This window comes from Pungitius pungitius, chromosome 4, assembly GCF_949316345.1.
Source record: "Pungitius pungitius chromosome 4, fPunPun2.1, whole genome shotgun sequence".
In the NCBI taxonomy this organism is placed as follows: Eukaryota; Metazoa; Chordata; class Actinopteri; order Perciformes; family Gasterosteidae; genus Pungitius; species Pungitius pungitius.
In genome coordinates, this window is record NC_084903.1 from 17,792,649 (window position 1) to 17,809,241 (window position 16,593).

Consider the following 16,593-nt stretch of genomic DNA (forward strand, 5'->3'; position numbering starts at 1 on the left):
CACGGCATAATTGAGTGAGATTCGACTGCTCTGTTTGCTGGATTCAGCTTTATTGTTGTTGTTTTTTTTTATCAAAGAGGAGAGGGGACAAGCCACCATTCTTAGGTTTTTAATTTTTTTTTTCTCCTTTTTTTGGTGTCAGGTGCAGTGAAAATTGCCAGGTAAGTAAAAGTAGTGAGATGCACAGTGTCGCAATGAGCTGCAATTCAACCCCTTGCAGCCATTAGCAGACTGAGCCACCGGGACGCCCCAGGCTCAGTTCTGCTGGCAGGCTGCTTCCATCCCATAATCAGCTCCTCAGACTGGAGTGGTAATGAGGTGTTGATTCTCCTCTCTGACTAGCAATGGTAGTAAAGATCATCTTCATAGCTTCCTTTTATGGACGGTATAAAATGGAACGTGACGCGGAAGATTGGAGAGACAGAGCGGTGATGACATTTGACAAAGGTCACGGAGGGGTGGCAAACCCGCTCTTTCCTGGCTTTCTAGGTTTCTGTGTATCAATAAGCCAGTTATTCATCAAGAAAGCTTGAAATGTTCGTTCATTTGGCCACCTGACACCTGTTTACTTTTCTTTTTAGCTTTGTTTTGGCCTCCTCCAACAGGATATTCAACTGCTCGGTGTTAGAGTTTACCAGCTAATATTTGTATGCTTTCTCTGTTTCATAAAACAATTTTCTGTGTATATTGCATGTGCAAAGTTGGTTCTATCATGAAGGTTGACATTTCCTGAATTAGTTGATTAATTGAAAATAATTAGAATTTTTTTTTTATTTATTGCCGGTGTCAACTAATACATTTTAATATTTCATTACCAAAATAATGTTTAAGAAATTAGGAAATGTGACCTTTTTGTTGGGGTCAGTTTTCAATGTAAACTGGCCAATGAATTATAATGATAACAAAAAAAGTCTTGTGTGCACTTGTTTTTTGTAAATGTGTCAGTAAGACTCATGATGAAACTGTAAAGACCACAAATCCTCTCACGCCTTTCTACCATTCAACCACAGTAATTGTCTCAAGTCACATCCCATTGGGGACGCTGTCAGTCTCCACAGGACATTGAAGTAATGCAAAGACTTTCTGGATTAGGGAAGCAGCCATGACGCTCAGACAACATTTGTCAATTAAATGCCAATTTAGAGTATGCATCTTAAGACCAGAAAGAGGCTACTGTTGACATCCGACAAAGAACCTTGTCGCATTGCGTTTGAATGACTCAGAGTAAGAAACAATTGAGATTATATGAGACACGGCCGGCTCTGTTGTATTTCAAGGAGAAACTCCGATTACGGCTCCCTGAGAGGTAGAGAGACATCGCGCCACTATTTTATCAAATTAGCTTTCAATAGTCCTTGCCAGGGTGGTTGTATAAGTGTCTGTGTCTACTGCTCACTCCCTCTCTCACGGCAGATTGGCCAGTGTGGGCATCTCTTGGTGTGTGCGCTCTGCTGTGTGCCAGGTACCGCATGCAGGGTCACCACCTGGCTGCAGCATCCTCCGGCCAAGCAGCATCACAACTCAGCAAAAGCCCGCTCTTCAGACAAGGGACGAACACGACCTACAGATCTCTCTCCCACGTATCACCTGAACTGTCACAAAGAATATACGAGAAAAAAACAAAAGGAGATGACTCAGAGTCTTTAAGTTGCAGAAGAAGAATTCATTACATCCTTGCTCTCGTGTCATTGCACGTGTGTGTGTGCTAAGTAGTGTGAGGCTAAGCGGGACAACGCTGATATTGTTTTTTATTTTAATTTTATAATAAGCTACAAGAGTTGTAAAACGGGAAAAATGAAGTTTGCTGAAGCCGGGGATCTCTGTCCTTGCTGTCCCTTTGTTTAAACAATGAGTCATTATTTCAGATGGCATATGAGAGAAGGCTTCACAACCACGAGAAAGAGATGTGTGTGTGCAACACCTCTTTTGTTCTTTTTGAGTATCACTTTGAGTGGATATGATAATGCTTTGGTTTATCACCAGTAATTGGTAGAAATAATGACATTCCCATCAGCGTCAGTTGCATATTGCATTTAGGCCTGGTTAGATAAATCATGCCAGCATGATAAAGTAAGAAGGCAACCAAAAAATTCAAAAGTTATGTAAATGTCATTTAAGAAAACTGCACCAATAAATAAAATCAAAAGCAAAATGTGAAATCATTTATTTTTCAATAACTCCACAGAGCTTCAAGCCAAATTATGGCTGGACACGTCCCCTTATGTCTCTGGAACGGTCCACTCTCCCCTTGTCTTCCACCCTTTTCACACAAACCTCCGCAGTGTGACCCTGTCGGCGCTGCATCTGCCTCTCTGTCTAATAGGTGTCCTTCCTACAAGCTCCGCACACTGCAGCGTCAAACGGCTGGCCCGAACATACAGTGTATGCTAATGTCAAGCAAATGCCATGTAGCAGATCTGGAGGCATATAAAATGGAAAGCAGAACATAATCATCGGCTGGAGAAGTGCACTTTCCTTGACAAGCGGATCGTCGCATCTTCACATCTCCACTGCTGAGGCTTTGGGGCCACATCTGCTGTGACACTTGGCTGCACGGAGACACGTCAGGGTCCAGCTTCCCCGTGAACCTGTACGCTCACAGACATCGTCTGTCACATGCACACACAGTCCTGGCTGTGGTATGAAGTGGGCTGACTCATGGAGGCATGTGTTCATTATTATAATGTAGTCAGTGTGGAAGCATTTTAAACTGGTCACAATTTGGATCACATGAAATAATGTGACGGATTTTTACAGACTCCCAGCTTCTTTAATGTGATGTCTGGATTGCACTGGTGTGGATTCACCAGTCGACAAAAGGCTTTACTGGGATTTGGGCTTGTTCCACCTACATGCTCTGTGCTCACAGTGTGTGAAACATAAAGTCAGAGCATAGGTCAACTGCAGGTCATTATGGCGCATTGCAGCACTATGCAAGGAACCAGCAGGGAGAGGGTCCCTATAGTTCAACTGTCAAAATGCCATTGAATCACTAAACTTCCTTATGCTCCACCGGTCATGTCAGCAAAACCAAAAAAATCCTAAAGGAATTACTGGTGTGAAACTGTAGCTAAAAGTTGAGCTCTAAAGTGGCTAAAAAATGGAAATGCAGTTCCCCAAATTGAATAAAAAAGTCTTACATTGAGCAATAAAGCAATCACGTTGAAATAAGGCGATTGAAATATAATTATCATGCAGATAAATGGGTCGTGGCACTTTCCCGTTAATATTCATTTCATCTTCAAACATGCAAGCGCGACACCCTCGACACCTTTATGGCAGATACTGCTATGGTGGACACATCGCTGCATTAATTGTAGATACACACACAGTTGCAAGCGGGCTCATGCCCACACCGAGGCTCAGCTACAAACACTCAACACATACACACATTACAAAGTGTCATCAAGCGTTGAGCCTCTCTTCTGTCTTGTTCCTTTTATAGAAGCTGTTTGGTGGAGAGGCCCAAAATTCGATCATGCATTCTCTCTTGACTGAAGCCCTCCATATTTAGAGAGTCTATTTGTGGCAATGTCTCTCCACAGTTGCCTTTGCCATGCCCCGAGGAGAGAGAGAAGTGGGGGGCGGGGGGGGGGGGGGGGGGGGACTAATAAACCTCCCAGAGTATGCCTCTATTAGTTTCACAACTGCAGCACAACTGTGCATGAACACACTGAGGAACTAGAACGGGAACAGAGCTGAAGGCCGACATGACTGCAGGCTGGTTGTTAGGCTGATCTGTGCAGATTGTTAAAATCCCTCCTTCTTGCTGTGTCATAAGTGTAGGGCTATACATAATTCATAGTAGGTCAGTGAGTAGCAAAAATAGTTTTTATTTTCAACAAGGCATGAGTTAAACTCATTTGGGTCTATATCTAGATTACTTCTAGGGGCATGCTGTATTAATCTTTCATATCATTCTCCTCCTTCAGGGTGATACTTTCCATTGTGAATCTCAATCTAACAAGCTATATAGAGCACTTTATGTATAATTATCCATGTTTTTCATTTTGCTGAGGAAGAACATAATTCAGTGGCAAAGAATAACCGTTTGACTTTAACTTTTTTTTGACAGAACTTTTCTTATCTGAGATGTTGCCATGTCAAACTAATTAAAAGAAATAAAGACAGCAACTTGCCTTGCACACGTTTTGTGCCTTGCAGAAATGACTACTTATACTAGAGCTCCCTGTTAATAAAAATAAACAGTTGAGTGTAGTCTGTGGTATGAATCTAAGCGTTAACTGCCTAAAATGTATAATCCGCCGCATTGGTTCAATCTATAAGGAAAAACAATGGAAGGTAAGGAATAAGGGCAAAGAACATAATGTTTAAGAGGCACTTCATCAAAATACACATAGTATGAGTAACCAAACAACCCACAAAAAAATGGAGGTGAATGGAATTCAGATCAAACGGATCCTTACATAATTAAATAAAAGTGAGCTGTCTTTCCATTTACAGCATCCCCATTACTCTCTGGGTTAACCACAGAATACATGCTTATCAATGAGTCAACTTCTTACCAAGTCAATACTTTGTTATTGTTACTTGAATGACCCATTGGTCCTGAATTTTCAGTTGTAAAAATGAATTTCTTTAATGCAACAAGGCCCAACAAAACAAAATGCCAATAATAGACACTGTACTAGGATTGTCGCCAGTGTTGCCACTTGTTACATTGAAAAAGTAATCTGATTACCCACTACTGATTACTCCTTTAAAAAGTAACTTAGTTACTTTACATATTACTTGATTTTAACAGTAACTAGGTTAGATTACAAGTTACTTTATTAGTTACATTCAGCAGCTGCCGACAAGCCGCCTCAACATAAAAAATGACAACTGGTTTTGCCGACACTCTCTTTATCTAATGGAGTCGGGCAGATGGCTGGGCTGACCGGGGGAGGGGGGTTTGCTGCTGACGATCCGACCGGCTAACTAACACGTTAGATTACTCGTTACTGAAAAAGGTAACACGTTACTGGCATCACTGATTGTCACAAATGTCAAGATGTCGCTTTCTGAAGGAGACAAAAAAAGGGAACGATATGTGTCTTCTTTGTAATTTGAAGGGGAAAAAAATGTTTAAAATAATATATTCTAAGAAAAAGTGAGAAGATAACTGATTATTTTAAGAGGTTGATTTGCAATACTCATCAATATTTCTAATTGCTACCTTTTTTTGAACAAAAATGAAGCCTTTTGGTCTTTTGCCCCTCGAGTCCAGAGGTGGCCACTGGCCAGATGTCTACATCTCAAGCTTAAATGGATACAATAGAATTTTGCAGAACCATTATTGAAAAATTAGGCATCACATATTCCTTTCATCATATACATTTTTCTTTCTGTTCTGTAACCCATTTTCTAAATGTCTCCTGATGATTATAAAGCTGTTCAAAGCCATATTTCTGTCATTTCGGATACTTACTTATTGCACATTTGAGGGTAGATGGCGAGGTTAAGAAACTTAACCTAACCTCTTGAATCCTGTGGACACGGGGGACCTATTGAACAACATTGTCCCTGCTGCTGGACAACCTGTCTGACATGTAGACTGTGGACTTAAAAAGCTTTGCCAAGTGAAAATGGTCGATTTCTTTCCGTTGGTTCATTCCACTATCAAAGCAGATGCAGTTCTTGCCCTCTAGTGTCCGTGGGCGGACAGTGACAGCAGAGACGTGTTGGATCTCAGTTTGCTGGCTTTGCCATTTCAACTGCCAGGTCCTGATGTGTGCTGGCAGCCCTCCATGATCCCATTTCACCCTCCAGCGAACAGCAGGGGTGTAGCGCAGCGCAACAATAGCAGCAGTGGCAGCGGCAGCTCTGGAAGCTCCACGGTGTTGCTTCTCGGGCGAGGTTCATCAGTTGGCGATCTCCTCCTCCATTCGTGCAGCTGTACTGTGATGTTCCTCCACACACAGGGACATGGTGATGATTCATTTTGCTACCTGGAAATAAACCGTTTTTTTACATTGATGATAAAAAAAAAACGTGATAATCTAAAGAATGCATTTGATGTCGGTTTGTATTCTGTATCTGTTGTCCTTTGTCTGTCACCATCTGTAATTGTCTTATTTAGTCAGGCTTTATTTTACATCTCTTGTAACATTGTAATCAAGTGCTCATGGCCAGTTCTTAAAAAGATCTTAATCTCGAGGTTGAATAAAAATACGCTCACCTGTGGGTGACACATGTTATTAAGTTATGAGTCACATGGGTGCACACGCTTTGAGAAGCACTAGCACACCTCTGTGGGGCATCTTCCACACAGGTACAACAGTCACACAGTCACACACAGACAAACAGAGGGCTGTGGTTGGTTTTCAAGGACACATTATTTCAAATCCCACATGATATGTGTCCATGGCAACTGAGTGCTGTTTAGCCTGTCAAAATGGAGCGAGGGTGGTCTGGAAGTGATGGGAAAGGATCAGATGTGAACAGAATTACAACCTTTCAGCTGATAAAGTGCAACCCCACTGGTTCAAGTCACCATTATGCAAGGATCTCCGGCATGGTGGATTGTTTATGTGATTACACGTCTGCTTGTTTGAGAAGTCATGAAATACATTTCCCTCACAAAAAAACACATTATACTACCATACACGTCACATGCATCCCAAAATCTGTAACAAACTGTGTTGAACCACAATCCCAGCATAAGTGTGCTTGTGTAATTGGAACTGGGTGGGAATGAACTTCTGTTTGTCGTTTGCACTAATTAAAAAACACTACTAAGTGAATGCACTTGTTCGATTAGTAAAATATTTGTGCTCTGTACTTAACTGCACACAGATCATCCGATAGTCAATAAGGCTGACTCAATGTGTTGAGGGAGTGGTCTCAATCTGGTCTCAATCTGTCAGAGCAGAACCACCCATCATCCAAATCACAGCTCACAGTAACATGCACCTTTTTAAGCCTCTAGAACACAAAAATACAGACGTGTAACCCACTTTTGCTAATTAGTTGGTTTAATTTTGACAACTTCGATAACCAATAGTGATTCTTCACCTTTTTTATTTTAACTGAAAAGCCAAATCTTAGCCTGCTGTATCAATTTACACTTTCGCCCACTAGAAGGCATCGCACACTCGAAGATGATTCAAGTGATGTGATGTCTTTTTGACAGGCACACGGCAATATGTTAAAATGATTACCTGGGTCAAATAGCTCATATTCTAAAATATACTCTTTGGGTAGTTTTGCATCAAATGTGTACCGTCGACAGGATCAGAGTGTTTTACATGATAACGGTACATCTCATGAGCCTTTGACAGGATAATGTTAACAATCATTGACGGAGCCCGAATAACTCCACCGGCCTACAACTCAGTTTGAGGATTCTCCTTCTTATGTGTCCTTCTCCTTGAGGCATTGCTGACAACAACCGTATCAGTGTGGACCAAAACAATCCACCATGCCTGACCGTATCAGTTTTTGGTTGAGCATTTGTTTATGGTTACAGAAACATATTGCATTGGTTCATGACATTCTAATCTCTTTTGGGTTTCGTGTTGTTATAAAAACACAAACAAGCGTTGTGTAAACAAATTATTGCTTTGAAATGTGAGTAGATTCACTTTATTGGAATAATCTTACGCAGAAGCTCATCTGAAGTACTGAAGGCTGCAGCGTTTTGTATGAAGAGCATCAGTGTGCTGTTGCAGAGTTGAGATTCACATCACCCTTGTGTGAATGTGTGTGTCATTAAGTTGTCATTAAATGTATTGTACGTTTTCTATTTCATTCTGGGATAGAAGTGTGATGTTTATATCTCAGTCCTAAATGGGTTGTGTGTACACCTTTGACACCATGAGCCAAAATGAAACAAATTTAGGAAAATGGAGTATAATTTGCTGACTTGCTTTGTTGGGAAAGCACAGGAGTTGCTGATAGCATGCATGATTAGATTATTAGACTCCTGACTTAATCACATCTGTTCTATTCAGTTTTAGTTAGTCATGGAGCAGTTAGCCAACATGCAATGTTCATTGAGTGTTAATATTTCAACTTGAGCTTTCCCAACAGTGGCATGTCACTATGTGTTCTCTAAAAACAGACAATACCTTCATCAACCCAGACGGTAGCATGGCAAACTACAATTTACAACATATATATATATATATATACATGTTTTCTGGCATAGAAAAAATAGGGTTGTCAATTACAAATACATAAACCCAAATATTTATAGATAGAAGTTGGAATGCGTATAAAATGTAAAACCTTAAGCAATGCTGGAGGAAGCTTGCAGGGACATTCCACTCCAGGGGAGGATTCGACGTGCCAGGGGGTTCTTCCCCCGCTGCCTGGCCCAGCCTAACATCGCGTGTGATGAGTGCATGACATTTAACGGCCTAGAGGCTTGAGGCTGATGAAAACAATACGATGTGAATGAATATTTACAGATTTACAGTATAGGTTATATGACTGCAGTTGAGTGCTCTGCATTGGGGTTCCCTCTTGTTTAATAAGTTTGAGCCCAACGTCAGTTCAGCGTATTCATGTAAATACTTATTAGCAAGTGATTTTTTCATTAGTGCATTATTCTGCTATGGGCTTTCAGAATGTGTCAGGTAGAATTTTTAATGGCATGTGATTGCCTTTGAATGCACACATGTGTCCATGTGTGTGAATGCACACACATGGACACACATGCGTGTGAGCGGTGGGAGCCGCAGAGCAGAGGACCCAGGAATGTGTCCGCACTTATCCCGGTGAGGGACAGAAGGTGTTTTAGCAGATCCCCTCAGGTCCACATGAGTGGCCCCTGAGTCCGAGTCCCCCACAAACTCCGGAAGTGGATAAAGAGAGGCAGACGCCTGTTTGCTTTGCACCAGACTTTCACACGGACGAGAGGAACTCAAATCCTCTCAACTAAATAATCGCCAACAATAGCAGCGGAGACGGCTACGGCCGTTCCTCTCCGGATGGTATGCTAAGACATCACAAAGCATCAACAGCAGAATGCCAAACCATGCGGAAAGAGGGCTGTATATTCCAGCCGGGGGGCAGAAGTAAAAAGTAAAGATTTAACAATTTTACAAGAGATTCTCATTCATTCAAAAACTCAGTCAGAAAATAAACTAAATTTTATTTAAAAATGAAAGAATTCGTGACGTGAAGACGTTTTAGAGGTAACAGAGGTAAAGTTTTCAAAAGCCTGATTTGCGCCTGATTTTCTTCCATCGATGCCAATAAATTCAAATCTTCAAATCCAAAATTATAATTTAAAGTATGTGTATTATTTGTATAAAGTGTTTTAACTTAGAATGTATAATTCTAATATTATAGTGGACTTTTGAGACTAAATGTCTGTTTCATGTATATGAAGCAGTCAGAATATGAAATTAGCCTCATTGAACAGGAAGGATGTATTTGTGACTCCTGGCGTGAGGGGCTGATGGGAACCGTGTGGCGAAGAGGTCGGAGCAGCGCAGCGTGTGCTAAACCGGGAGGACAGCTGACTCAGCACCTCCTCTGTTGGCTTTGTGCTCATTCAACAGTCTCTTCATCCCTGGTGACAGAACGTAGCCTCGGGCCCTCAACTCCTCTCACTGAAAAACCTCCTCCCAGCACGGGCCTGGAACTCGTACGGACACCACTGGTCCTGATCCCGATTCGTCATCGCTCTCTTTTACCACCATCTTTTTACAAAGGCTTGATTTGTGTTAACGTAGAAAAGGTAGCGACGGTTCAATGTTAAGTACGGATTCTGAATAAAGTAGGCACTCGAGTACAGTAAGGTTAAGATGCGTCTTAAACGATGAAGGCAGTAGAGAATATAAAAACCTCATGAAAAAGCAAATTCAACACAAAAGCACCCTGGACCACCTTAAATATCACATTGGAGTTGACTCAACACTTCTCTGATAATTGACAATAAAGCATTACATATTACATCATTATGTAAATGTACAATCTGTAGAAGTGGATTGAATTACTACGCTTGTGAGCGTACATCTACCCTCGAAATGAAGTTGGTAACCTTCGTCTTTATGTGTCTTTCTTTGTGGAACTTAAACACATGCCATGGTATGATAGCTACTAACCTACCCAATACCACTTCAGTACCAAAATCTCCTCATACTGATCATTCATAGTTCAATTTGACTGCTCTGCTCTCGGTTATCTCTTTTTTTTCTTCATATTTATTAATTATTCGTATTTTGTTCTGCAAACACTTTCATGTACCAACCACCAATGAAATGCTCTGGTTCATAGAATCCCATCAACAAAACACATGGAATATGTTAGCAAAACAATCTTTATCAGTGGATCAAACAATAATATCCAGTCTGCACACAACACAAGTTGTTCAAATGGAAATCATTTCTGCATTTATGACGCTTTGTTACTAAACAACATTATTTGGATTCCACAACCATTATGACAAGTAAATATCTTATATCATTACCAATGGGGTCAGTAGCAGCAGCAGCATTATTTTGACAGATGATGTTGCTGCTCTAATATATATTAAAGCCACATGATGTACCCGTTTCCTGTTGACTGAGGGCCCAAAATAGGTTGCAGGCCTGTTTGTGAGTTCAGCATCTGAAGCTTAGTCACCGTGGTTGCTCTGATTCAGCTCAACACATGCACAGACTCGTTCAAAAGGTAATGCACTGCACTGCTCCGCCTTGCTCCGCTTTGCACCTGTGAATGCTGTGAACCGGCACTTCCCACACCTGCCCGAAGGCACGCACCGTTTGTCTCTGCACCCTCGAAGGGAGAAAATGGGAAAGCGAGGGATACACGGGCAAGAGGAAGGAGGGGACGGAGAGCAGGAGAAATGAAGACAGACGTATAGAAACTGTTCTTGAGGAGAGGAGAGAGTCGGAGGCCTGCATACCAGACGGAGCAAACAACACGTCTCGCCTGCTCGCACACATTCTCGTTAAGACTTTACGAGGAGAAAAAAACAGACACAGATGAGCGAATGTTCTCTGCTGGGGGGGGGGGGGGGGGGCACATGCCACTGCCTACACCTGTGCGTTAACTGACTCCACATATCAGGGTGTATCATGAAATGAGATATGACCGTGTGAGCCCCTGATTCCTGGAACACAATGTGTAAAAACACAGTGCTGCCTTTATTTACTATCGCTACTCACATAGTTCACAGGTTGCTTATAATGGCTCTCATGGGTTTACACTCCAAACAGCCTTCAGGCTCAAAGGGAGCCTTTAACTGATCTCTACAAAGACCTTGTCATCAGTGACATACATGGAACCTGTGAGCAATGATGTAGTAAAACAATTTGCTCCAGAGTGACACGTCATAACTTAAAATTAAAGTGAAATGCTTTTAGAAAGAATTAAAGATACACACAGCATGAGTGGATAATCACTTGTTTGTGCAACCCAAAACAGGAGCTATTTCCTTCTCCCTCTCCATGGGCCCCCGTGAGGAGGAGAGGGGAGACTGAGGACCGCCGAGGAGCAGCCGAATACCGCAGGAGCTGACGGGTATGTGCATATTGGAATGTGCTTCTCAGCCACACCTGTGGGCAACACGCCCGCCAAGCCTGGCCTCTCTCATCCAACTGGCTGATCTCCGCATGATTGACAGCTGAAAAAAAGTATTTGGCTCCAGTCCACAAGAGCCAGGGGGCAGGTATGGTGGATTCTGAGCGCGGACCAATGGCAGCGGAGAAATCCCCCGGAGCCAGGCGGGGCTGCGGTGAAATAAAACTCATCAATGGGGTGTGTCTCAAAAGTTAGTCAGCAGTCAAAGGGTGAAGGGCTAGCGGTGCAGGAGCCCACTGGCTCCTCGCCGCGTGAGGACACGAGGAGGGTTTCAGCTGGAAGGGATGGTGGGAAAAGAGACAGGTACACCTCTTCTGCGACCCAACGATGGAAGAAAAGCAATGTTCTCGTCTGCTCCACCTGGGACCTTGAAGGGGAAAGGACGGGCGTTTCACGCTGTCCACAGACGGGGACTTTTTTTTTTTACCTTTCAGGACTCAAACTTTGCCCCCCCCCCCCCCCCTCCCCATGGCTCATCGATGGCAAATGGCGATGGCCTCATCACACTTTGCTAAAGACTGTTAGAGTTGTTGTGGCACTTTGGTCGCCCACATCTCCTTATCACTTTTCCAGCCCAGCTATAGATTATTTATCCGTTGGACGGAGAACTGATAAGGGCATGTGCATGACATTACCTACGGACACCACAGAGACGACATCTGAGACAGAGAGCCGTCGGGTAATTCAGTCACTCAATTCATAATTGTTGATCCTGTCGAGCGCTTTTATTAGCTTTTGTGCTTTGGTTGTTTGCTTTTACTACTATTTAATTTTCTGAGGGAATTTCTTACATATATTGCTAAGAAAATTACAGATTTATTACAGATGTTTGTAAGTGACTAACACTAACATTTCTGTTGCATTGTCATCTTATGATTTGTAAATGCTGAAATGATCTTGTCTTTTTTTAGATGATTTAGCGATGGGTACATTGGGTTGGACTTTACATCCATGGACTGGAAAGAGTAAAAAGTTTCTGTCCCGTAAAATGAGAGACAGCGGAATATCAATATAGATTGCCCTCAGGCAGCTACAAGCACATCTGGTTCATGGTCAAATTTCCCCCGAAAATATGAGGGAAAGTAATCATCTTGGCCAGGTGCGGGATTACTGAAGACTATGTTCTTCTCTAAAAACATATATCAAAGTGTTTTGCAGTAATCAGGATGATCCATAAAAATGAAATACAGGTATTGTGCACACACAGTTCCTGTGTCTAGGGGTTAAGAAGCATGGGAAATCATTTATCCTAAAATTACATATAAAAACCAGCTAGGTAAAAGGTTTTTAGACCCTGACATGATAGAGCATGACTTAATGAACTAAAGTTCAGGGAGTAAATTTTATGATGCATACTAACGTGCTGGCACAATTGCCACACCTACAAATATCAGTTATAAAAACTTTTAAAAAACAAGCCTCCAATAAGTAGCCTAGAGAAGCACCCACCAATCACAAGATGCACAAACTATTTGCAAACACAACTTTTTGCCATCATTCTTCCATAAATATATATAAGAATTTTTAGACCCGCTATCAAACAACAGAGGAAAGTAATACATTCTTAATCAGACATTTATTGCAAAAAGGTATCACACCTGGTTCCCACTTGTATGCTTTTGAGTTTATTTGGATAACAAATGCTAACATTTCAATTCTCAATTGAAGAGGATGAAAGCAACTAACTTTGATACAACAAACAGCGCACAAACGCACACACTCACACACACGCACACAGCAGGTCACTCAGTGAGCTGACTATTCTTCTGGATCAACTGGCTGCTTCCTACCTGCTGTCCCCTGAGGTGTCCACTCCCTCTCAACCTTCTCAAGGACAACAATTTTTTTTCCTCCGAGCCTTAATGTAACACTTCAATGATTCAACTCTCTAACGGTTCAAACTGTACGCAAATAGGCTGCCATCTAGCTTTCCTTGTAGTTCTCAGGGAAAATGTAATACTGCATAACAGGATTTTTTTAATGATGCAATACATTTGATGATAAAAAGTACTATACTATACTGTACTATAGTTTGAAGTCTTAAAATTCCTTTGGGAAAGTTGACATTTTAGTATTCCAAATGAATGAAATTAAAATGTTCAAAAATCAAATGCTCATTTATATATCGCCTCTATTGTGGACAAAGCAATTTAACATTGGCCACCCATCTACACACTGCTGATAGTGGAACTGCCATGCAAGGTGCTGGCCTGCTCTTCAGGAGAAGTTGGGGTTCAGTGTCTTGCTCACATGATATGCAAGAAGGAGGAAGGAATTGAACAATCTTCCAAGCTGGTCTATTTAAAAGCAAGCATTACCTTATTTTGATCAAGACACAGCAGCATACGACAGGTATACAAAAAGCTAAAAGAAAATAATGCATGATTTGCATAATATAAAGATGAAGCAATAGGTTCAGGTTTAAATATTCACCCAACTGAATGGAGTTTGAGATTAAATAGTGCAAAATTTGGTGGCAAATCTTTCAGACCCAAAAGGGGTTATTCATTAATAATGCAATGCCCCTTCTTATTAGATAACAACATAGCTTAGCAGAAGGAGCAGGCTGTTGTCTTTAAGCTAGGCCGACCATGGAAGCACTGAGGTCCCACAGCTTCTTGGCTGCGGCATCATCCAGGGCCTGTGGTGCCGGCTTTTTGGGCGCACAGTCACTGCATGAGGAGATGAAATAGAGAGAGCAGATCAATAAGAGTCTGATACAGCGTTCTGATCAAGTACAGTTGGTAATAGCCATGAATTATGGTTTAATTGGCACAATCTGCAATTGTTCAGCTGGTGGAGAAACGGGCATGTGCTTGCCTGTAGTAGAGGCCACTGCAGTTTGCCTGGCTCTCGTCCACGGCACAGTAGATGCTGGTCTGGGCTCCGGCAGAGGGACTTTTGATCAGCATGAGGAAAGGCTTGAGTATCATCCTCTGCCACAGAGCTAAAGTAGGGAACAAGTGGCGGCCTAACTCGGTGCGGATGACACCAGGGTGGAGACTGTACACCGTCACACCGGTGTCTGATGAGAGAGAGAGAGAACCAGTCCATGCATGAAACACCAAAAGGTCATCCTAAGGCCATTATTTAAAAGAGGAAGGCCAGAGCTAAAACAAAAGAAACTGACATGAATAAGTCAGACTTTAAGTTAAGTTAGGAAAATAAAGCACTGAGATATGGTCAGGTGACTTCACTCCCATCAACTTAATCCTATATCTGATCAATAATAACTCAACATATATTCTGAATATATGAAACACTGGACCTTACCCTTCAGTCTGGAAGCCAGTTCTCTGCAGAAGAGCACATTGGCCAGCTTGCTTTGCCTGTAGCTGTCATGGCGACTGTAGTCTTTATCAAGGTTGATGTCATCAAAGTGTATGCTGCCTGTAAGAAACAATCCGATTTTGTCCTTAACCAGAAATGACTGACATGTAAGTTGTTGTTACTTACCAAAATGTAATATTCCATTGTTGAGTAAAATGTCCGAGATACAATTGTCACTATGAAGTAAATTTCATGAACAAAGATGGCAAAGTATCGTCTGTACCTTTCTCGTGCGCCAGGCTGGAGACGATGACAATGCGACTTGGAGTGGACTTCTTCATCAGGTCAAGAAGGCAGTTGGTGAGGAGAAAATGTCCCAAGTGGTTGACACCAAACTGCATTTCAAAGCCATCCTCCGTCTTCCACTTAGGACACATCATAATACCTAAAAGTCAACAGATAAACGTAAAAAAAATTATTTACAACCTGAAGACACTTTTTGTCCACCTTATAGGATGCTGTTTTATTCCACTTTCACTTGCTTCGAATAATTTGAACTTATTCAGCCGCCTCTCTATGTGTTGGTATTGTATTACTCTCCATACAGTGAATTCAAAATACCTGCATTGTTGATGAGGATGTCCAAACGATCCTCATTCGCCTGGACATCTTTGGCCAGGTCTCTGACAGACTGCAGCGAGGCGAGGTCCAGCTTCTTCACCACCACGTTGCCGTTTCCACTCTGCTGTCGGATCTCGTCGGCTGCCATGCGGGCTCTGGTCATGTCTCTGCAGGCCAGGATCACTCTTGCTCCTTGACACAATAAGGAGGAGTGTCAGTGTGTTAGAGTTCAACAGGAACAGTGGGTGTAGCGATGAATTAGTCTTCAAGGTGACTGGGAATTTTGATGAATCCAGAGCCAATCTAAAGAGAGTGACATAATGCTGCACAAAAAGAGAAAAACAACAAACAAATAATAACATCTTCATAGAAGGTGAAGGTGTTACCTCGCTTGGCCATATCCAGGGCCGTCTCCTTCCCAATGCCAGTGTTGGCTCCTGTGATCAGCACTGTTTTCCCGTCCAGTCTGACCTTGCTCCAACACACTCCCCCAGCCAGCCACTTGCGCAAGGCCAGTATGCCTGCCCCTGACAGAAGAACACATGTAATTTACTCTATGGATCTTTTATTTATTTATTATCTCTAGAGAATAAATGAATGCTTTGTTGTTTAAGAGAAAAGTTGACATCCAAATGGATTACAATTGACCTATTTATACAGTTATGACAATAGTATTATATTGTCTGTGTTTGTGAAATAGTTCACTAAGCTGTTTATAAGATCTGACGTTATATCACTTTAAATAGTGCCTGTGTCAGGATAGAATAAACTGGTTCTTCTGCCTGAATCATGGGTTATACGATTACTCACGTTATCAGTTGGTAGTTTCGATCACTTGCCCTTGCTCTGACATTTAAGATAACAAAATCCTTATGGTAACATAATGTATTTACCTGTAATAAAAGTAGCAGTGAGAATGGTCGCGTGCGTCTCTGCGAAGTGCCCGATTGTCTCTACGTAGTTTTGCATATTTTTGCCTGTTAAAAATGACCAACTTCAATAATTTAAAAGCTTACTATCACCAATTGATGGTAAAACAATTGTCACGTTTAGCAAAACACCGCGGTCCTCCTCAGATGGAACAACATCTGATACGATCAAAGTGCTTACTGAAGAAAACTATCTTTCCGGAAGTGGAGGCGTGGGCTGCACCATTGGGATTTT

The 16,593-nt window shown here is 41.9% G+C and overlaps 1 protein-coding gene across 2 annotated transcripts; it reads right to left on the minus strand.

Annotated features, from left to right (window-relative positions):
• Window positions 1–13,095: 13,095 nt before the first annotated feature.
• On the minus strand, window positions 13,096–16,567 carry si:ch211-107o10.3 (uncharacterized protein LOC407663 homolog). 2 transcript variants are annotated; one of them, XM_037452721.2, is made up of 7 exons: window positions 16,323–16,567; window positions 15,816–15,956; window positions 15,430–15,621; window positions 15,092–15,253; window positions 14,812–14,928; window positions 14,359–14,563; window positions 13,096–14,210 (listed from the first exon to the last, which is right to left on the minus strand). In XM_037452721.2, the coding sequence occupies exons 1-7, from the start codon at window positions 16,396–16,398 to the stop codon at window positions 14,114–14,116; spliced, it is 990 nt and encodes a 329-aa protein (XP_037308618.2). In that variant the 5' UTR covers window positions 16,399–16,567; the 3' UTR covers window positions 13,096–14,113. The 2 variants fall into 2 exon arrangements, with proteins under 2 accessions (XP_037308618.2, XP_037308619.2); XM_037452722.2 differs by lacking the exon at window positions 16,323–16,567 and adding an exon at window positions 16,240–16,257.
• Window positions 16,568–16,593: the final 26 nt, after the last annotated feature.